This window comes from Phyllobates terribilis, unplaced genomic scaffold, assembly GCF_046119375.1.
Source record: "Phyllobates terribilis strain yellow unplaced genomic scaffold, ASM4611937v1 Scaffold_5__5_contigs__length_657084704, whole genome shotgun sequence".
NCBI classification, from domain to species: Eukaryota; Metazoa; Chordata; class Amphibia; order Anura; family Dendrobatidae; genus Phyllobates; species Phyllobates terribilis.
In genome coordinates, this window is record NW_027362765.1 from 387,830,966 (window position 1) to 387,854,289 (window position 23,324).

General features: G+C 44.5%; 1 protein-coding gene across 4 annotated transcripts in view; it reads right to left on the minus strand.

Moving 5' to 3' along the window:
* Positions 1–15,958: 15,958 nt before the first annotated feature.
* Positions 15,959–23,324, minus strand: part of LDB1 (LIM domain binding 1) — a 200,473-nt gene continuing 193,107 nt past the window's right edge. For all 4 annotated transcript variants that reach the window (XM_073684940.1, XM_073684937.1, XM_073684939.1 and 1 more), the window contains exon 11: positions 15,959–22,405. In XM_073684940.1, coding sequence (XP_073541041.1) covers positions 22,175–22,405 — 231 coding nt within the window. In that variant the 3' untranslated portion in view covers positions 15,959–22,174. The remainder of the gene's footprint in view (positions 22,406–23,324) is intronic.

The window sequence follows — 23,324 nt, forward strand, 5'->3', positions numbered from 1 at the left end:
TGGAGGGGAGGCAGAGCAGAGCAGGGGCGGAGGGGAGGCAGAGCAGAGCAGGGGAGGAGGGGAGGCAGAGCAGAGCAGGGGAGGAGGGGAGGCAGAGCAGAGCAGGGGCAGAGGGGAGGCAGAGCAGAGCAGGGGCGGAGGGGAGGCAGAGCAGAGCAGGGGCGGAGGGGAGGTAGAGCAGAGGCGGAGGAGAGGCAGAGCTGAGGCGGAGGAGAGGCAGAGCAGGGGCGGAGGAGAGGCAGAGCAGGGGCGGAGGAGAGGCAGAGCAGGGGCGGAGGAGAGGCAGAGCAGGGGCGGAGGGGAGGCAGAGCAGGGGCGGAGGGGAGGCAGAGCAGGGGTGGAGGGGAGGCAGAGCAGAGCAGGGGCGGAGGGGAGGCAGAGCAGAGCAGGGGCAGGGGCGGAGGGGAGGCAGAGCAGAGCAGGGGAGGAGCAGAGAAGGGGAGGAGCAGAGAAGGGGAGGAGGAGCAGAGCAAGGGTGGAGGGGGAGCAGAGCAGGGGCGGAGGGGAGGCAGAGCAGAGCAGGGGCGGAGGGGAGGCAGAGCAGGGGTGGAGGGGAGGCAGAGCTGGGGCAGAGGTGAGGCAGAGCAGGGGCAGAGGTGGGGCAGAGCAGGGGGGGAGGTGAGGCAGAGCAGAGCAGGGGCGGAGGGGAGGCAGAGCAGAGCAGGGGCGGAGGGGAGGCAGAGCAGAGCAGAGGCAGAGGAGAGGTAGAGCAGAGGCGAAGGAGAGGCAGAGCAGAGGCGGAGGAGAGGCAGAGCAGAGGCGGAGGGGAGGCAGAGCAGGGGCGGAGGGGAGGCAGAGCAGGGGCGGAGGGGAGGCAGAGCAGAGCAGGGGCGGAGGTGGAGGGGAGGAGCAGAGCAGGGGAGGAGCAGAGCAGGGGAGGAGCAGGGGCGGAGGGGGAGCAGCGCAGGGGTGGAGGGGAGGCAGAGCAGGGGTGGAGGGGAGGCAGAGCAGGGGCGAAGGGGAGGCAGAGCAGAGCAGGGGCGAAGGGGAGGCAGAGCAGAGCAGGAACGGAGGGGAGGCAGAGCAGAGCAGAGCCGCAGGGGAGGCGGAGAAGGGGCGGCAGAGCAGAGCCGCAGGGGAGGCGGAGCACAGCAGAGCCGTGGCTGGGGGGGGAGCGGAGCAGAGCAGGGGCAGAGGGGGAGCGGAGAAGGGTGGAGGGGGAGCGGAGCAGGGCAGGGGAGGAGGGGGAGCAGGGCAGGGGCGGAGGGGGAGCAGAGCAGGGCAGGGGCGGAGGGGGAGCAGAGCAGGGCAGGGGCGGAGGGGGAGCAGAGCAGGGCAGGGGCAGAGGGGGAGCAGAGCAGGGCAGGGGCAGAGGGGGAGCAGAGCAGCAGCGGAACAGAGCAGGGGCGGAGCAGAGCAAGGCCGCAGGGGAGGCGGAGCAGAGCAGGGCCACAGGGGAGGCGGAGCAGAGCCACAGGGGTGGAGCAGAGCAGAGCCGCCGGTGCGGAGGGGAGGCGGAGCAGAGCAGAGCCGCAGGTGCAGAGGACAAGCAGAGCGGAGCAGAGCCGCAGGTGCGGAGGACAAGCGGAGCAGAGCGGAGCAGAATCGCAGGTGCGGGCAGACAGGACAGGGCTCTGTTCACACGGAACAGACTGGGAAACACAGGAAGATAGCTAGAACACAGGGGTAGATACGGAGGCAGGAAAACGGGACAAGCAGAACCAGATACACACAACGAGTAGGAGTTAAGTACTGGTTCAGACACTGCAGGAAAAGGGAAGGTTCGGACATAGAGACAAACAGGTAACAGGCTAGGACACAGTTCAGACAGGAATTGACACCGGGCCGGGACCTGGCAACTCAGTTGCACAGAACACACTGAAAGAAAGTGTTGCTCAGGCACCTCCCACTGGGTGGATGGGGTTTAAGTATCCAGTGACTCACAGCAATAGGCTGGGGACGCATTAGGACTGCGCACACTGTAACTTTAAGAATCAGGAAGTGCCAGCACCGCAGCCCTAAGCCAGCAGACAAGAGACATGCACACAGCAGGTAGAGAAGCACAGTGCACAGCCTGGACTGGTAGGTAAGTTGGCGATTTGTCATATTGTTCTGCACAATTTTTTTTTTTTTGCATTCCACACCAGGAAGTGTTGCACCATTTTTGATGACATTTTACATCCGGCTGCTTGGCTAAGGAAAGTCAGACAATTAAATATGATCATTGGTTTTAAAGTGGATTTTCCCCATAAAATTGCATTAGATCCGGAAAATCCACAGGTGAAAAATGCATGGAATCTGCACATGACTGTATCAATAAAGTTTTGACAAAGCCAAATACCAGGAAGTATCAAAAACAAAGCTGCTTTATTTAAAATATGACATACCGACAAGAGACAAAAAAACGCAGCTTCAAAAACACGAAAAAAACGTATGTAAAATTATAAAAAAATGCAAGTAATCGATTTTACTTAATGGGTGCTGAAAATCTCCAACATCAAGTACCGTATTTTGCGGATTATAAAATGCATCGGATTAAAAAATGTTGTTTTTTCTTTAAATAAAATGGTGTGCCTTATAATCCTTTTTACCTGGGGGGTGGTGGAGCGGGGGTCACACATACTGGACATTGGCGGCTGTGGCGGCAGGAGTCGGGCGATGCTGCGGGCCCCTTTCTCAGAGGAAGTGTCGCTGATTCAAGGCGGTGGTGGTGGCAGGGCAATACTGCGGCTCCATCCTCAGAAGAAGTGTCACTGATTCAAGGAGGTGGTGGTGATGGCGGTAGCGGGGCAATACTACGGCTCCGTCCTCAGAAGAAGTGTCGCTGATTCAAGGTGGTGGTGGTGATGGCGGTAGCGGGGCAATACTACAGCTCCGTCCTCAGAAGAAGTGTCGCTGATTCAAGGTGGTGGTGGTGGCGGCGGTAGCAGGGCAATGCTGCGGCTCCATCCTCAGAAGAAGTGTCGCTGATTCAAGGCGGTGGTGGTGGCGGCGGTAGCAGGGCAATGCTGCGGCTCCGTCCTCAGAAGATGTGTCGCTGATTCAAGGTGGTGACGGTGGTGGTGGCACGGCGATGCTGCAGCCCCATCCTCAGAAGTCGGCTGTGAGTGGAGACGAGGTTCCCTATCCCATACATAGCCCTGTACTGTGCTTTGGCAAAATGGCCGTCGGAGCATGACCACCACCGCCTTGAATCAGCGACGCTTGTTCTGGGGATGGGGCTCGCAGCATCGCCCCGCTGCCGGCGCACCCACCACTAAGTTACTGTATGTGGGACCCCGATCCGATGGCGCCCACCCCAGGTAAAATACCGTAAGTTCGCATTATAAGAAACAGCCCTTTTTCCTCAAAAATTTGGGGGGAGAAAATGCGTCTTATAATCCGCAAAATATGGTTACACAGTGTAAAAGAAAAAAAAAAGGGCATGAGATTTCAATAAATCCTATCCACTTTGCTGAGAAATGTAAGATTTTTGAGCAGCGTAAAAAAAAATTAATAATGGAAACTTAATATCAATTCTCTTAACATTTTTCACCCATTCAAACAAATGGTAAAAGATACAAGTAATAATGCGTATATTTATGCTGCCTGTTTTTTTCTGCCAGCAATCTGGTATTTAGTGCAGAAAAAATCTGCAGCAAATACTCACCGTGTGCACAAATCCTGTGTTTTTAATCTTGTGTATTCTATTTTCACCTACATCTCTAGGAACATTCAATGCCTTTGTATCCTTTTCCTTGTTTGTCTAGAACAATGATCTCTTCTTTATCTTTTGGAGCAGTATCTTGATTTAGCCAAATATCTAACATGCAATCCCAATCCTCCAGCCAGTCCGGGTATTTGAAGTTTTCTATCAAGCTCATCTATCGCAATAGACGCAGCCCTCGATTATATATCCCGTGCTGGAGACAAATGTGAGATTCTGTTCAAGAGGATGAATCCTTCTGAGACTGCAGCAGTCAGTAAACATGACTTTTTATGCTGAATATGGACTAATCAATTGTGTTTTGCTATTTATATTGTTCTTGTTTCACTGGTTTATTGCAAACAGCAGAAAGTTTGTAAATATTGCAAATAAACGGAATTTGCTGTTGGGGAGGTTGAATAATTTTGATTGCAACTGTATATGCACATGTGAACTTTCTTGCAGCCAGAAAAACACATGTAAAAAAAAAACTCTGTGTGAACATACCCTTAGGGAGTAGAGGATATTCCATAAGAGCCTGATTGGTGTGGATTTCTCTGAGAACAGTTAGACGATTGTGACACACCCCCTGGGCTACTCGGTAGCCGGGCCGGTCCTGTATTGGGGTAGTCACGGTGGCAGTGGCCCTATCTGTGGCCCAGGGCGGTCAAATAAAGAACAGTCAATTGGGGAAATAATGTTTGAGGAATAAGTTTGTGACGCCACCCGTGGTATGCGGCTATATGGGGCCGCCGCTGTGGTGCAGATCCACTGGGGCTGTTGGTGACGCAGCAAAGATGGTTCAGCTCTCCAGGGGTAGAGCTAAGCCTCAGGGCAGTTTGTAGTGTTTGCTGAGGTAGATGTTGTTGGTGTTGTAGTGCAAGGCAGGTGGCGCAGCAATTAGGCAAGAACACAGCGGGGTGCAGTCTTCAAATATTTACTCAGAGTTGTCAAGCTGCTCCAGGTTGCAATTTCCGGATTATAACCGCCCACGTCGTCCTGTGTCCTCCGAGGAAATGATCCAGCCAACTCTCAGTTAATTTGGGTGCACTTGACCCCTTTCTGTGTACCTCTCCAGGTCGTCTCTCTCTGTGCTGGCTCTCGCCCTCCTGCCCTGCGCCTCACACACAGTTTCCCAAGGCAGTGGCCACGGGCCTTGTTGAGCGACGTCCTCTGAGTCCCCTTGGTCCTATATGGCCACCTTTTCAGCTATTATGTGTGGATTGTGGCTACGGCACTTGAAGATACAGCAACCTCTGGTTTGCTAGCTGAGACTTGTAGTACTCCATTAGTCTGGGGCCGGTCCCCTACTTTGGCCTGATCCCTCCACGGTCAGCGTGAACTCGGGCACACGGGTGGACTCCACACTCGCCGTGCCCCTAGGATCCCCTCTATATCTGGAGCCTTTCCCACTGCTCCTGTCTTCTCTCCTCACTCTCCTCCTGGGCCTCTTTCACTGGGCCCTACTCCTCTGCTCTCCTGAGCAGGACTGAACTCCTCCCAACTCCACTCCACAGAACTGAACTCAACTGCTCCCCTGAGCAGAACTCCTTCTAGATCTTTTTACCCTTCTTTTTATATGCTTCTCTCAGTGCTCCCCTGAACTTCTTCCTCCACCCACACCCACGATATGGTTCCCCCCCTTCCAGCCAAGGACAGGGCTCAGCAGTGACCAAGTGAATCTTGCCCCGCCTGCTGGTCTGGAGAGGTGTAGTGTTGGATGTGAGTGGGTGGGTCCCGGGTAGTGCTCCTTCCTTACCTGAGAGTGGGATACCACACCTCTGAATGAGATGCAGTACCTCTGGGGCAACTGGACCCGCAGGGGCGCCACATTTGTATAAACCGGACCAAGTTTGGAAGGAAGTGCACGGACTGGCTGGCTGCTCTCCTGACCCGAGCATGACAGCTGCTTGGAAATATATGAAGTTGTCATGCTCGGGTCGGGATAACCACCGGCCAGTCTGAGCATTGCGATCCAGTCTCTGCCCGATTTATATGGCCTCCCTTATTATGGACCGGCAGTGCGCATGCTCGACCACCTCTCCATCCATTCCCTATGGGGCGGCCTAGTGCCGTGCTCAGCTTTTTACAGCAGCCCCATATAGAGCTGAGGTCGAGCATGCACACTGCCGATCCATTATAACAGGGATAAAAGTTCCCCATTCAGCTGATCAGCGCAGGTCAAAGTAGTCAGACCCTCACCAATCAATAACGTATCATCAGTCCTGTACATAGGAGATAATAATTTATCATCATCACATAATCCCTTTAAGGTGTCCATGACCCAAGAAGCGATCAGACCAGCCGTCAACCTGATCGTGTGGGTTACTGGAGAGTGATAGAAGCAACCGCTACTCAGAGTAAACATGCCATGGGATTTATTTGGTTTCCATAGGTACCTTTCACTTGGCACGGTAATTACCAGCTCACCTTGGCAATGCTGTAGCCCCTGGGGATGAAGTGTCCTCTATAGCTTTGCTGTGTTCCAGGAAATATAGATCTCTCCAGGCAGCACAATGGAAGAAAATGCAGCAAAAGCTACAACATGCAAATAGCAACAAGTAAGCAAACGATCATTGATGTAAACACTGATATAAATAGTAAAATCTACAGGTGCTTCTCACAAAATTAGAATATCATCAAAAAGTTAATTTATTTCAGTTCTTCAATACAAAAAGTGAAACTCCTATATTATATAGAGTCATTACACACAGAGTGATCTATTTCAAGTGTTTATTTCTGTTAATGTTGATGATTATGGCTTACAGCCAATGAAAACAAGTCTTTATCTCAGTAAATTAGAATACTTTATAACAACAGCTTGAGAAATGATTTTAAAATACAAAATGTTGTCCTACTGAAATGTATGCTCAGTAAATGCCCTCAATACTTGGTCGGGCTCCTTTTGCATCAATTACTGCATCAATGCGGCAATGTGGCATGGAGGCGATCAGCCTGTGGCTGCTGAGGTGTTATGGAAGCCCAGGTGGCTTTGATAGCAGCCTTCAGCTCGTCTGTATTGTTGGGTCTGGGGTCTCTCATCTTCCTCTTGACAATACCCCATAGATTCTCTATAATAGATTCTCTATGGGGTTAAGGTCAGGCGAGTTTGCTGCCAATCAAGCACAGTGATACTGTTGTGTGTAAACCAGGTATTGGTACTTTTGGCAGTGTGGACAGGGGCCAAGTCCTGCTGGAGAATGACATTTCCATCTCCAAAAAGCTTGTCGGCAGAGGGGAGCATGAAGTGCTCTATACTTTTTCCGTCCACTCAACTTTCCATTAATATGCTTGGATACAGCACTCTGTGAACAGCCAGCTTCTTTAGCAATGACCTTTTGTGGCTTACCCTCCTTGTGGAGTGTGTCAATGACTGCCTTCTGGACATCTGTTAAGTCAACAGCCTTCTCCATGATTGTGGAGCCTACTGAAACAGACTAAGGGACCTTTTTAAACACATCAGAAGCCTTTGCGGGTGTTTTTTGTTAATTATTTTAATTTACGGAGATAATGACTTTTGTGTTGTCATTGGCTGTAAGCCATAATCATCAACATTAACAGAAATAAACACTTGAAATAGATCCCTCTGCGTGTAATGACTCTATATAATGGGAGTTTCACTTTTTGCATTGAAGAACTGAAATAAATTAACTTTTTGATGATATTCTGATTTTGTGAGAAGCACCTGTAAATACACACCCATACAGAGATCAGTATAAATGAGTACACCCACTTTGAAAAGTAAGATTTTAATCAACATCTCACTGAACACAAGAGCATTTTCCAACATTTTGACAACACTGATTTTCATACAACATTTTTTAACCCATAACATGAAAGTAAGGTTAATAATATAACTTTCATTACAAAATCTCCAATTTTACTCAAATTAGTTGATGCAAAAATGACTACACCCCACATCAAAAACTACAACATCTAGTATTTTGTATAACCTCCATAACTTTAAAGGACAGCACCAAGTCTTTTAGGTCTAGAATGAACAAGTTGGTGACATATTGCAACATCTATCTTTTTCCATTCTTCAAGGACAAACTCTTTTAGAGCCTGGATCCTGGATGGAAAGTGATGACAACTTGTCTCTTCAGAATTCCCCACATCTGTTCGGTTGTGTCAGATCAGGAGACACTTGGCTACTGAATCATTTTCACCCCGTTCTTCAGAAATGCAGCAGATGAGTGTTTGGATCATTGTCATGTTGGAAAAGTGCACGTCTACCAAGGACATGGAGTGATGGCAGCACCTTCTCTTTCATTATAGAGCAGTACATCTGTGAATTCATGATCAATGACATGTAGCCCTCCCTACACCAACAGCTCATGCAGCTCCACGTAAGGACACTGCCACCACCAAGTCTCACTTTAGGCACCATGCTTTTTTCTTTGGACTCCTCACCTTTGCGACACCATACAATTTTGAAGCCATCAGTTCCAAAAACATTTATCGTGCTCACATCAATCCAGAGTATAAAGTCCCAGCGCTCTTCATATTTTTCAGCCTGGGCCCTGACACATTGTAGGTGGATGGTTTGTGCATGTGCTCTAGGAGAGGCTTCCTTGGTGGATGACACCCATGCATGCTGTTCCTCTGCAGTGTATGCAGTATTGTATCACGGGAAACAATCGCCCCTGTTCGACTTCTTTAGCATTCTGCAGTGAACTTACATGTCTATTTTCTTCAACCCTTCTCATCAGATGCTCCTGCTTAGGTGATAAACTCCATGGTCGTCCTGTTCTCTGTGAGATGGTTACAGTTCCATCTTTGTTAAAACATTTTTTAGAATGCCTGCTAAAGTAATCTGATTGATAAGTAAACCTTTATTAATCTTCTTGTAGCTTTCATCTTACTTGTGTAAAGAAATTATTTTCTCTCTCAGGTCTTGTGACATTTCTCTTCCATGTGGTGCCATTACTGTCTTGTGACATTTCTCTTCCATGTGGTGCCATTACTGTCTTGTGACATTTCTCTTCCATGTGGTGCGATTGCTGACAGCATGAAATGGGAAGAGGTTTTCTCTGTTAAGTTATGCTTTTTTTTTCTTACAGTCACCTGTCTGCTGGACACATGTTTAATGAATAATTAGACTTACCTGTGGTTGAATTCTTTAGAATTTTGTAGTCTAACCTTTAGCTTTGTTCCTAAGACTTTAATTGGGGTGTATTTTGCAACATGTACTTGAATGAATTTGTTAGTAATATTACTTTTTTGGGTGTACAAAATAAGAAATCTTGTTTGCAATCAATAACCCACTCCCATTTATGGGAGTATTTTTAAAGTATGGTATCCCATAGAAAATGTTTATTAGGGAAGGAAACTAAAGGTTTTCTGACAAATCAGTTGGGGTGTACTTATTTATGCTGAGCACTGTATATATAGTACCATATACACACATACACTCATACAGAGCACAGTTATCGCTACCATCGACTGGATACATTATTATTAACCTTGGGATCTACATTAGACAGAGAAGTTCCATAATATGGAACACACACTTATATTCTAGACCATGCGGACCGCATGTGGCCCCTGAGGCTGCTTTATGCGGCCCGTAGGCACAGACCCCTTGACAATCCCGACCTGGACCAGGAGGAGCCGCCAACAGCAGATCTCTGCACAGGATTTCCAATGCCAGCCGCCGGCCAATCAGAAGCAAGCAGCATCGGCATCCTAGCGCAGCGGCATATGACGTCACTGCCATGCGCAGATGTCAGCTGCTGGCCTCTGATAGGCCGGCGGCTGGCATTGGAAATGCTGTGCAGAGAGCCAGTCTCTGAGCGGCAATGCAGTGAAGAACAACACAGGGGACCATTCTACCAGATGGGGACCTGGATGGGGCATTACTACCGGATGGGGGGCATTACTCCAAGACGAGGACCAGGATGGGGTACAATACTACAAGATGGGGACCACCAGGATGGGGCACATTACAGCAAGATGGGGACCACCAGGATGGGGCATATTACTACAAGATGGGGACCACCAGGATGGGGTATATTACTGCAAGATGGGGACCACCAGGATGGGGCATATTACTACAAGATGGGGACCACCAGGATGGGGCATATTACTACAAGATAGGGACCACTAGGATGGGGCACATTACTACAAGATGGGGACCACCAGGATGGGGCACATTACAGCAAGATGGGGACCTCCAGGATGGAGCACATTACTCCAAGACGGGGACCACCAGGATGGGGCACATTACTGCAAGATGGGGACCACCAGGATGGGGCACATTACTACAAGATGGGGACTACCAGGATGGGGCACATTACAGCAAGATGGGGACCAACAGGATGGAGCACATTACTGCAAGATGGGGACCACCAGGATGGGGAACATTACTCCAAGACGAGGACCAGGATGGGGCACATTACTGCAAGATGGGGACCACCAGGATGGGGCATATTACTACAAGATGGGGACCACCAGGATGGGGCATATTACTACAAGATGGGGACCCCCAGGATGGAGCACATTACTCCAAGATGGGGACCACCAGGATGGGGCTAATTACTGCAAGATGGGGACCACCAGGATGGGGCACATTACTCCAAGACGAGGTCCAGGATGGGGCACATTACTGCAAGATGGGGACCACCAGGATGGGGCATATTACTACAAGATGGGGACCACCAGGATGGGGCATATTACTACAAGATGGGGACCACCAGGATGGGGCATATTACTACAAGATGGGGACCAGGATGGGGCATATTACAAGATGGGGACCACCAGGATGGGGCACATTACTACAAGATAGGGACCAGCAAGATGGGGCACATTACAGCAAGATGGGGACCACCAGGATGGAGCACATTACTGCAAGATGGGGACCACCAGGATGGGGCACATTACTGCAAGATGGGGACCACCAGGATGGGGCACATTACTCCAAGACGAGGACCAGGATGGGGCACTTTACTCCAAGACGAGGACCAGGATGGGGCACATTACTGCAAGATGGGAACCAACAGGATGGGGCATAATACTGCAAGATGGGGACCACCGGGCTAGAGCACATTACTCCAAGATGGGGACCACCAGGATGGGGCACATTACTACAAGATGGGGACCACCAGGATGGGGCATATTACTGCAAGATGGGGACCACCAGGATGGGGCACATTACTGCAAGATTGGGACCACCGGGATGGGGCACATTACAGCAAGATTGGGACCACCGGGATGGGGCACATTACTGCAAGATTGGGACCACCGGGATGGGGCACATTACTGCAAGATGGGGAACACCGGGATGGGGCACATTACTGCGAGATTGGGACCACAGGGATGGGGCACATTACTACGAGATTGGGACCACCAGGATGGGGCACATTACTACGAGATTGGGACCACCGGGATGGGGCACATTACTACGATATGGGGACCACCAGGATGGGGCACATTACTACAAGATGGGGACCACCAGGATGGGGCACATTATTACAAGATGGGGCCACCAGGATGGGGCACATTACTACAAGATGGGGACCACCAGGATGGGGCACACTACTACAAGATTGAGACCACCAGGATGGGGCACACTACTACAAGATTGGGACCACCAGGATGGGGCACACTACTACAAGATTGGGACCACCAGGATGGGGCACTTTACTAGATGTTTGCCAGAATTACTATATGGTGCGAATTGTAAAACAATATTACTGTATGTGGCCAATTGGAGGAAACAAAATTGTAAAAATTTAAAAAAAAAAAAAAATTAAAAATAAAGCAAGAAAAAATATTTTGCCACTAAAAATGCTGTTTTATATATAAACTAAAGTAAACACAAAAAAGTGCACGTTTATTATCGCCACATCCGTAACGACCCAAGCTATAAAAAAATAAAAGGCTGCAGCCAGTCAGCAGGTGATTGGCAGCAGCAGACACGTAACTTAATCTTACATGACCACCAGGAGACACAGCGCTGATTTCACAGGAGTGGCGAATGATCAAGGAGGTTTCTTTTTTTTTTTTATTATTATAGTAACTTTAGCTTATAAGAAGGGGTTCCCCAATAGTGAGCAACCCCTTTAAGCTTTCAATTTTCCTGTAATGCCACCTCAGGAGAAACTAAGCATTACACAATGTTCATTCAAATTAATAGGTTTGTGTTATGCCAGACAGCTGAGGTCCTCCAAAGAAACTTGACCCTCCAGGTGGTCGGGCGCTACAATGAATCTGCTGGGGAGGGAAAAGTGTATAATATTATGGGTATTTGCATTTATAAAATGCTTAGTATTTTAATAGAACCCTATGAGGAGAAAGAAAAATGACATAAAATTTCAGATGATGAAAAAATATAAGTCACACACACCTAAGATAGCTGTCCACCAAAAGTGCTTGGTTTGGCTGACTATAGCCTAATGTGTATGGTGCCTAAAGCCTCAGTATTATATTGTGGCTATCACAATAGTGTAGTTATTGTGCCATTTATGCTCCACGCAGCCCTGGGCTTAAAGTGAATGTTTACTCAAAAACCTGATTAAACAATAGGTCATTTTCTATCTTAAATGTATATTATAAAAAAAATAGATGTTGATTTTTTTCTGTGACATCTTTTGTGAATGGTGGATCCTGTGTAATCTATTGTATATAGTGGTGTTATCAGTCATTGTACAGGAGGAGGAGGTGAGCTGTGACATCACCTATTGTGAAGGGTGGATCCTGTGTAATCTATTGTATATAGAGGTGTTATCAGTCATTGTACAGGAGGGGGAGGTGAGCTGTGACATCACCTATTGTGAGTGGTGGATCCTGTGTTATCTACTGTATATAGAGCTGTTATCAGTCATCGTAAAGGAGGAGGTGAGCTGTGACATCCCTTATTGTGAGCTGTTATCAGACATTATGTTACACACACACACCACAAGGTTCAGATAGGGGCGAGACAGGTTACATGAATTCTGTGGAATCCTGGGTGAACTGTTACTCAGGGCGAGCATCGACCATGTGCTGCAGCTTCTCTCAGGCACACAGGGGTATTGACCCTCAGGCACAGACACGTAGGTTGTTTCACTTGCTGACCAGACACACTTGACAAGAGTCCTCATAAACGGTAGAACAGTAGCATTTAATAAGAAGCCGCACAGCCAGTGCGGATCTGGTTCTACAGCACTATTATCAATATGTAGATATTTAATAACCTTGCAATACTCCTTTCCGTAGTCTGACTAATCCTTGCAGCACTATATCAGTCTATGGAACTTAAAGGGGTTGTCCACTACTTTCACATTGATGCCCTATCCATAGGATAGGGCATCAATGTATGATCGGCCTGGGTCCCGCACCCGGCACCCCCTGCCGATCAGCTGTTGTCAGCGGCCGGAATTCCTTACCTGCGGTGTTCGGCCGTCAAGTTGGAGTGGCCGGAGCTTGTTACTGCACATCCGCCTCCTATTCCATTGAATGGGATGCGGATGTGCAGTACACCACGGCGGCCACTACAGATGGACGGCCAAGCACCACAGGTAAGCACTTCCGGCCGGCAGCCGCGGCCACCAATAGCAGCTGATCGGAGGCCGATTATACATAGGGCATCAATGTGAAAGTAGTGGACACCTTCTTTAACTAAATCACAGGTGAAAGTGAATTGTATAAAGATCATGTCCAATGGTCAGATCATGCTGGGAAGTGAAGTGTTTTACAGAATATGTATTAAATATAATATTACCTACAAAAGATACAGAATTTCACCAACATTATAAAAATATCTTAAGGCTATGTTCACATGCATTTTTGCTGCATCTTTTTCTGCAGCCAAAACCTGCTCTCTTGGCAGTAATAACACCCTTTAAAATGCTCTTTTGGCGGCGTTTCGTGGTATTGTCTATGCATCTTTTGCAGTGCTTTTTTTTTGGGTGCGGATGACGTGTGCTTTATTTACAGTACATGTTTAGTAATGTTAGTTTTAAACACCAAAAACACCACAAAAAGGTCGCAAAACATTTGTTGCATTTTTTTTTACTTTAGCTTTGCTTTCTATGGGTAAAAAAAAACCTCCAAAAACTACGGAAAAATTTGCCGTTCTCAGATTCAATCTGCAGCACGTCAGCGCTTTTGCAATCAGGTAAAAAAAAAAAATCATCAAGCAACTGCATGAGATCTCTGAAGTCTCAGATTTTCCTGGAACTGTAAAAAGCAGATTTAAATTTGCGCAAAAAAAACATCAAATGCTGCATCTGAACATAGACGTATTGTTTAAAGCGTGACCATTGTTTTAATTTTTATTTCAATAATACAAGTGAAAATAAACTTTGTAATATATTTATTATATTAATATTATTTATATTATTATGATCTTTCATTTTCTAAATTCTCAATTCATGGTTAAAACTATATTCAGTGAAGACAGATGGTTACATTAGTGAGATAGGAGAGGACAGAGAAAGGAAAGAAAATGTATGTAATCTCTCATTTGTGTATACATATTTTAGTTCTGTTAATCTATTAATTATTGCACTTTATTTGCATATCACATGAATGTATGGAGATAAAAAATGGTTTTTAATTTGATTAATTACTTTGGAACCATTGTTTGCCGGTTGTTTTCTTCTTTGGTGTGATGAGCAACAATCGCTTTAATATTTATTTAAACAAATGAATCTACTTTTATTAATCAGTTGTGGACTTGTATATTTTGTAGCTATTTAGCAAAACAACATCAGAGAGCAACTTCTCCCAGTAGCAATTTGTTGCTTTTTTTTCCCCCCAGACTTATGACACTCCATAAGTGTAACTTGGTGACTCGAACTAAACATTGAAATTTTGGGTCCATGGTCAGGAAACTCCCCAGATCTCAATCCCATTGAGAACCTGTGGTCGGTCATCAGTCAGGATTTGGCCTAGAAGCTGGTACGCAGATGCCAGGGTGAAGGACAGAAGTCTTCAGAATTTAAGGCTCAATTTTGTGACGATCGAGGCTTTACATAAAATTCAGGTGTGTCAATAAAAGTTTAAAAACTTCTGATAATTGTGCTTTAATAACCATAGAAACATTCAACTAAAAGAGATTAAAACACAAGCAGCAAACTGTGAAAAACTAAATGTGTGCCACAACTTTAGGTAATGTATTAAACAGAGAGGACATGCTTAATATTTCTATACCTACCACAGGCACAAATTGGCCTTTTTGCCCCCATAGGATAGAATTATTTTATCAACAGGTCATGTAGTGAGCAACACAAATAGAAGTTGATCATGGTCGACGTGATGGTTGTATAGAATAATAGCATTGTATTACAGTCAGGGATGCAAATTGTCTCTTCAGAGAAGACGAGGACTAGAACTCTAGCGCCCCCTATTGGACGCAGCAGACCTAAAAGTCAATATTGACTCTTTAAGGAGCCTTGCATTATGACTTAGGCCAAACCAGAATCTCAATTTGCTGTTGCAGACAGTGTTTCGGTGTGTTGCCCCTCATCAGTGCAAAGTATGAGATCTGATTTGGCTGCATGAGAGGCTCTGGACTAAGGTCTAACGTTTCCCCTTGTGGAGAGTGACAAGCCAAGCCTGGCTTGTCAGAGTGAGGAGACTTAAGTCATGTATGCTCCTCTTGGAAATTAAATATAAAAATTGACCCTTCAGAAAGGAAGAGCACTAGAACTCTAGCACCACCTATTGGAAGCAGCGATCCTACAAGAAGAAACATTACCCCTTCAACCTCAGTCCAGAGCTTCTCACCTAGCCAAACCAAATCTCATACTTTGCACTCATGAGGGACAACAGCCTGAAACACTGTCTGCAAATTGAGATTCTGGTTTGGCTTTTATCCCAAGTAATATGACAAGGTTCCTTAAAGAGTTCATATTGACTTTTAGGATCGCTGCTTCCAGTGGGTGGCGCTAAAGTTCTAGTCCTCTTCCTCTCTGAAGAGACAAGTTTCCTCACTCTGAGATACCAGGCTTGGCTCATCACGCTCCACAAAGAGGAAAATTATCCCTTAGACCCCTATTACAGTCAGATAATGTTGGGGGTTGTAGTGTTGTATATAGGAGGATAAAAAAAGAAATGTAATATGGTCACAGGCCATGTTGAGAGTTGTAGTTTTGTATGTATAGAGTGTAATAGAATTGTATCATGGCCATGTCTAGTTGTTCTTTCATGTTGGGGGTTGTAGTAGTCTATGTATTAGGTGGTTATATGTATAGCATATAACAGAACTGTACTACAGTAATGGCCAGTGATCGGTCATGTTGGGGGTTGTAGTGCTCTGGATCTTTATCAGCAATGATCCAAATCCCATTAGACAATATTAAAACACTTATCCGGTAATAAAATAGGAAACCAGAGCAGAAACGTTCACACATAGAAACCCAGGTAGAGTTTATTATACAATATATTTATAAAGAAGAACCTCAGAGTCAGAGGCCCAAATAATGAGGACGGGGTGCGGGTACAATGACTCAAATGAACATTATGAAACTGGATTTTTTATTGGTACCATACAGGACTCAATGGCACAAAATACGCATTGTCATGCGAGTGCGCTGATCGTTGGCAAAAGTCTACAGGGCGATGGGTAGTGGAGGGAGTAAGGGTCAAAAATGTCACCATTTCACAACATAAAAATCCTAAAACAGGAGGGAAAAAAAAAAAAAAAAAAAAAAAAAAGAGGGTTCATGGCATTTTCTGACCTCATTGTTCATCGTAAGAACCAAAAAAATATAATGTAGCACGCACACACAAATTTATATACATATATATATTCTACAGGTCTCCTCCATTACCACCCCCAAATGGTGAGCTATACAGACAAAGATGGGCTTACAATGAATGTATTGCTGTAGATTACAAATAGGGAAGACGGAACTAAAAGAAAAAGCGAGAAAACATGTTAGAAGCAAAAGAATGATGTGGGTATAGTGGCCAAAAAAAGCCATAAAAAGTATATTCATCACAATATATTGAGAACTGTACAAAGATCTCCTGGCAAGGATACAGCCAATCAAAACACAAAGAGCAGATGACATCGCCTTTTGCACCTTAACTGGAAAATAATGTAATTTTTTTAAATTTATTTTACTCACTTATGTTGCGCCATTAATTCCACAGCGTTTTACAGACATTATATCCACTGTCCCCATTGGGGCTCACAATCTAGATTCCCTATCAGTATGTCTTTGGAGTGTGGGAGGAAACCGGAGAACCCGGAGGAAACCCACGCAAACTTCTTGCAGATGTTGTCTTGGTGGGATTTGAACCCAGGACCCCAACGCTGCAAGGATGCAGTGCTAACCACTGAGCCACCGTGCTGACCTAATGTGATGAACTCTTGCTCTCCATGATGGTCAAGTTTCGGCTTTTGGACCTCAGCACTATACATCTCCGAGTGATTTTACCCTTGGCGGGTTGTGAAGACGAAGACTTTATTAGTGATGAGCGTGCGTGCTCGCCACTCGAGTGACATCGGGGTGCTCGGGTATGCATAGAGTATCACGGGTGTTCGAGTCCTCGCCCAGCATGTTTTGCGGCTGTTGGCCAATAAACACGCAGGGATTGCCTGCCATACATGGTAATGCTGTAGCCATGTTGGCTATGGCATTGAAGTGTATGGCAGGCAATCGCCGGGGACTCGAGCGCTCATGATACTCGACAGACTTGAGATGGATAAAAGGGGTTGAGGAAAAAAAAAACACGGCCGGCATCTTCTTCGTTTACAGGTCGTTTGTGGCATTGCAGTTTGGCAACATCCACTTCAATGCAACCGAGCTGCAGTACCATACACAATCTGGAGGAAATGTAGAAAAAGAAGGCTGCCATGTTTTTCCAATCCTGGACAAGGCTCATTAAGACTAATGTTCCCACACAGCGCATTTACTGCAGAGCCCCGGCAGCAGGGCGATAGACCAGCAGTCATATTTACCACGCTGGGTATCATTGCAAAAAAAGTTTCAGGGAAGCCGCACTTTTCACTCTTTGTGTTGCCATAAAAAGTTTAGTGGCCACAGTCATAGTTTTGCCAGTCAGCTGCTGCCCGGACAAAGCCATTGACATTTATCACATTTTAAAAGAAAATGGGATCCTTAATTATCCTTTCATTGCCAAAATACGTAATCTTTTTACCCAATGTAAATGCCGCTGTTCTCCTGAAACCGGCAATGTTTTTCTTTTGTTTCTGCACCGCTCCGTTCCCAAGATATGGCCTCCTCTTCCCTGTATAAAAATGTTGCTCGCCAACTGGGCGTGGTCAACTCTTTCTGTGGGCGTCTTTATGATGATCACACCCACTTGGATAAATAGACAATTTATATACAGGAAAGAAGGGGCCATATCTCAGGATTGGAGAGGCGTAGGAACAAAAAAACTACGCCGGATTCAGGAGAACAGTGACATTTACACCAGGTGAAAAAAATACATATTTATGATAGGTGGCAGGTCCTCTAAATTGCTAATCATATAGTATCATTATGATCGGAGAACTGTCACATCCTTGGAAACTTAGAAAAAGCCGAAGGAGCTCTATAAGTAGGAGGGTGACAACTTCCCTTTAAAGTGAACATTTTTGGACATTTGCGACAAGTGGCCAAAAAGCAAAATAACATTTACTCAAATCCACCCAATATCCATTAATAGTAAAAAAAAAAAAAAAAAAAAAAAGTGTCAACTAAATTTTAGTAAAATGTATTTTAAAAAGGGCATATGCACATGCTCAGGATTTGCTGCAGAAAATTCTGCAGATTTTTTTCCCCCACTCATTACTATGGATGAAATCTGCAGCAAAAAACGTGGAAAGAATTGACATGGGACACATTTAAATCTGCAAGGAAAAAAAAAAAAAAAGCAACGTGTGCATGAAGCTTCAGGAATCTCATTCCCTTTGCTGGTACTCTGAAACCCTTCAAGGTTTTGTGACAAAACTGCATAGAAAAAAAAAAAAAAAAGTGACAAAAAAGCACTGTGTGCACATTACTAATATAAATATTAGTTTTAGGGTGGCAGACTAAAATTCTCAGTTCCTCTTAACAAATAAGGATTTTCACAACTCTGCAATAGAAGGAAATAAAGTATAAAACTGGCTCCCCTCCAGAAGGAAGAAGCCTCTCTCTCCATTGCCACCTACTGGCAGTTAATCAATGCACAACACATTTATTAGACTTGAATTGGGACCTCAACCAAACCAAAGCTGTTTCGGAGTTAATTCCCTTTATTAGTTCAGAGCAGGGTACTAGTCGGCTTGGTGCGATGGATACCTATAAGTGAGACACTAGAGAGTTTTCTCCCTTCTGGTGAAGAGCTAATTGGCTTTTTTTTTTTTTTTTTTGAAGGGAGCATTTCAATTTTTGCTATGATTTTTTGAAAAATATGGAAAAACTGCAGCAAAAAGAAAAAAAAAAAAACACAAAACGCACCAAAAACTGGCTTCTTGTAATACTTAATTTCTCATATGGTGGCGCTGAACACATCATAATAAATTACAGCTGAACACTAGAAGCCCCAAAAGGGGGTCCGGTCCGTCAGACTCTTGCAATAAAAAGGGATTATCTGAAAGCAGAGAAGGGCCTTAAATGACCAAAAATCACAATTAAATTTTTAGTATTGGTATCCGACTCTCACAAGTCCCTTCCAAGAACATAGCAATAACCACTGCAGTCAATATATTCCAGGTGAGGAACCCTTCCAATATTGCAAAAAAAAAAAAAATAAATTTAAAACAAAGTTGTCACAACTAATTCTAAAATATCTGGAGGTTAACCCAGCAATATGTTATTTGAAAAAAGGAAACATCGTTAAAGATATGAAAAAAAAAGGCTGTGTGTTAACGAATAAGCTCAACAAAAACATGGCTTTTTTTTCTGGTACGTTCTCATTTAAAGGTCCTTGGATACAACATAGATTCGGATCAGATCAGACCCCACAATGCATGCAGTAATTCTGGATCGTACCAAAGGCAAACACATGAACAAAAAAAAAAAAAAAATAATAATTTCATAAACTGGTATTTTCTACATAATATAAATGCCGCTGTTGTCCCGAATCCGGCGTTTTTTTTCTTTTGTTCCTGCGCCTCTCCATTCCTGAGATATGGTCCTTTCTTTGTATATAAATCCATTCTCTCTGCCCATGTGGGCGTGGTGCTCAAGGCGACACCCACAAAAAAAGAGTTAAGGACCATGCCTACTTGGCTAACAAGACCAGATTTATATACAGGGCCATATCTCAGGAACGGAGAGGTGTAGGAAAAAAAGAAAAACGTCGCCGGATTCAGGAGAACAGCGGCTTTTATACTTGGTAAAAAAATATGGTCAAGTGGCAGGTCACATAAAAGCAGCAATTAGGAGAGATTTTATCATTTACCCTTTTCATTCTTTTGCTTTTAACAAAACTAGCTTGGACTTGTGACCCTTGATAAAAGGGGCTTCGGCCCATATACACACACATATGAAAGCAAACTAGACCATTGAACGTTACAGGGTTACAGAGAACTGGTGACCAAAAATTAACCCCCATTTATTACAGTCCTCATTATGGGGACACAAGAAAAATACACCCCCCCGCCCCAAATATCATAATACCTATACATAATATATAAAAAAAAAATAATAAAATGAATAAATCTTTTCTAAATGATAATACATTAAGACTAGAATTACACACGGCTTCTACTGAGCGGAAATGTACAGGCACAAGATACAGAAACCCAAGCGAGAGAGAGAACAGGTTGGTAAAGGAGAGGGAGGTATTATCACACAACTTTACATAGAAGGGGAGAGCGGGAGGCTTATCGGCCTCTTCTCTTCCACTCGGAGGGATTACAAAGGAACTCGGCAAAGTCTTTCCTTGGTTTGAAGCTTTTGGAACTGTATAAAACAAGATGCCCCAGAGAGATATAGAATAAGCCAGTACAAAATCAGGACAGCATTTTTTTTAACTTACTTTTTTTTTCTTTAATAATATTATTTTAAAAAAAAATAAAATAAAACAAAATTAAAAAAAAAAAAGTTTTTTTTTTTTTTTAGAAAAGCGAGAAAAGAACGAGGCACTGTGGAGGTCGCAACTGCTACATATCGATCTATACGTGAAAAATAGGATGATTATGTACAATGAGCTAACATAAAAAAAAAAAATGGATGAATGCATTACACAATACAATAATTAATGCCCTCGTCATGCCAAGCGACCGGACAGGGGAGAATACATGTTCGGTCATGGCCAGATTTTCGCTCATAAATATAATTTATTGGGGTGCATTATTATATTCCTCCGGGTATGAAGTCTAAATAGATCGGCATTGAATACAACTATATATTAATACCTACATGGGAAATGGACGGCATTTCCACTATTCGTGTAGGTAGAACTGTATGAAGCATATGCTCAATGGTCGATTTTGGCTGCACATCAAGAAGCAGCAATAGCAGAATTCCCCTTTTAGTTAAAAAAAAAAAAAAAAAAAAAAAAAAAACTACTGAATACATATTTTTATAAAAAAAAAAAAAACAACTACATTTCTGGATACATATTTGTATGATCCCTCTGCATAAATATATTTCATTGATAATACAGCCACCACTAGAGGGAGCACACTGCATACTGTTTATTCATTGAACTCAAATATAAATGTGTATGCAGTGACCGCCCTCTGGTGGTAGCTGCAGGCAGAATTTTATTTTTTACCCCTATGTCCAAGTTTAAAAAAAAAAAAAAAAAAAAAAAAAAGCACCGCCACTGTAAATATATTAAGAAATAAATTTTTAAAAAATGTTAAAATTAATGTTGCATTAAAAAGACAATTTAATGCGGCCTTTAAAAATAGATTAAGGCCGTAGCAAAGATCATCATCAAAGTGGATGCTATGGTGGAAATAGAACACTACATGTTAGTGACCGCTATGAGACTACATATAGAAGTGATAGCACCCCTACTGGTCATTCCCAGAAACACCACAAAGCCCCCCAGTTTTCGTTTTCTCGAACCACGGCGCCATCTATAGCCAATTTAGTATGCATTTAATTAATCTAGGACTGGACATCATAAGACAGACATGTCGGGTAAAGGCTTTTTTTTTCCTCCCATATATTAAAATGAAAACTAATTAATCATTTATCCTCTTGTATTTATTACTTCTGGATTGTTTCTGTTCCTTTTTTCTACTTTTTTTCCCCCATAATTACGCATAAAACTTGCATTTTTTTTAAAAAGACAGCTAATTTGTGGCCGCTAGTCTACTTGGCCATAAGCCCAATGATTTGGGCAGCAACAAGACATCATAGTGCAGACGACTTACCGCATTTAAAATGTGCAAACCCCCCTCCGCCCTTTGTTCATATGCAGTTACCGGTCCACAGTACCTCAGTTCCTCTCGCAGGAGCCCCTTATACATATAGCATAGGGGGTTAATTCTTAAAATGACATTTTTTATTTTAATTTACAGGTAGATAAGTTTCAACTTTTTTTTTTTTTTTCCCTTTTTTTTTTTTTTTTTTTTAACTTTTATTTTAAAACAAAAACATTTTTGTTCCTCCACATCGGCCTGTTATACACATATATATATTTTATTCTATTTTTTTTTTTTTTTCTCTACTGTGAAGCCTGTGAGGTTGGGTTCTCCGATTTGCTTTCTTGGCTTGAAGGTGGTTTGCTGTTCCAGGGGCTGTTGGCGCCTAGTGCGGGGGAATTATTGAAGCTATCTTCGTCGTCAATTCCATTGGCAGCATCAAACTGAGTGTTCTCCAGGCGGGTTATCAGTCGCTCATCTTCATCCCCGAATTCTCCTCCCATAAGGGTTGGTTCGCCCACCACCATTACATCCTGAAAGGGAAGAGGTCCAGAAACATAATCAAGGCAGAGGCGTGTCCCTTCCTTCCACTACTACGCGTGGTCAGAAGCGGCTTCTTGGAGGTCAGGGGAAAGCGGAGGCCTGCAAAAATGCACGTAACGTAAGGGATGTAGGATTAACGCCCTACAGTCATCACAAAGCAGCATTCGTCATGCATTACCCGTATCCACTCCCGGTAAGAACTCTACACAGGACCCATCTCATGGGTGCAAGATATTATCCTCACCCTCATCATACTCTAAACTTTAGAGGTGACCAAAAAGGATTTGCAAGACCCCAAGTCCAGCGGCCACGTTGCTGAACCTCCTCCTGCTTGCCAGCTTCCATAGCGTCCCTTTAGATTGGTGGCAGGTAGGAGATGGTTCGCGAGACTCTGGTCCGGCGGCAACGGACTACCGATCTGGTGGTTTCAACACAGTCCTGCAAATTCTTTAAGGAACATCTAGAAGAATTGAGCAAACTGGAGACCAGGACTATAATGAACGAGGACCTAAAAATTTAGGGCTGCCCGGTTATCATTGGGAGCAAGGAGTACAATCATAAAGCAAAGTGGACAATGATACCATAAAGCAAAAGAAAAATGCGATTTTCTAAAAACTCATTTACAGTTGCTTCAAATCCAGTATACCTAATGTAATGGGCAAACTGGGAACAATGGCTTCCCAACTACTCTGTTGGGGGCATGTCTGACTACATTTGTTGACTGTATCCAACGGCAACTGGCAGAATTAGGAAAGCAGCTCAGGGGTGTAATAAAGGATGCAACTCAGGATCAATTCAGTACTTCAACAGATTTTCTAAGCTAAGCAACTGCAATTACAACACAAGTCCCCTCTGTCATCTTATAAATATTAATTTACATTAAGGTGTGTGCATTAATAACTTTAATTA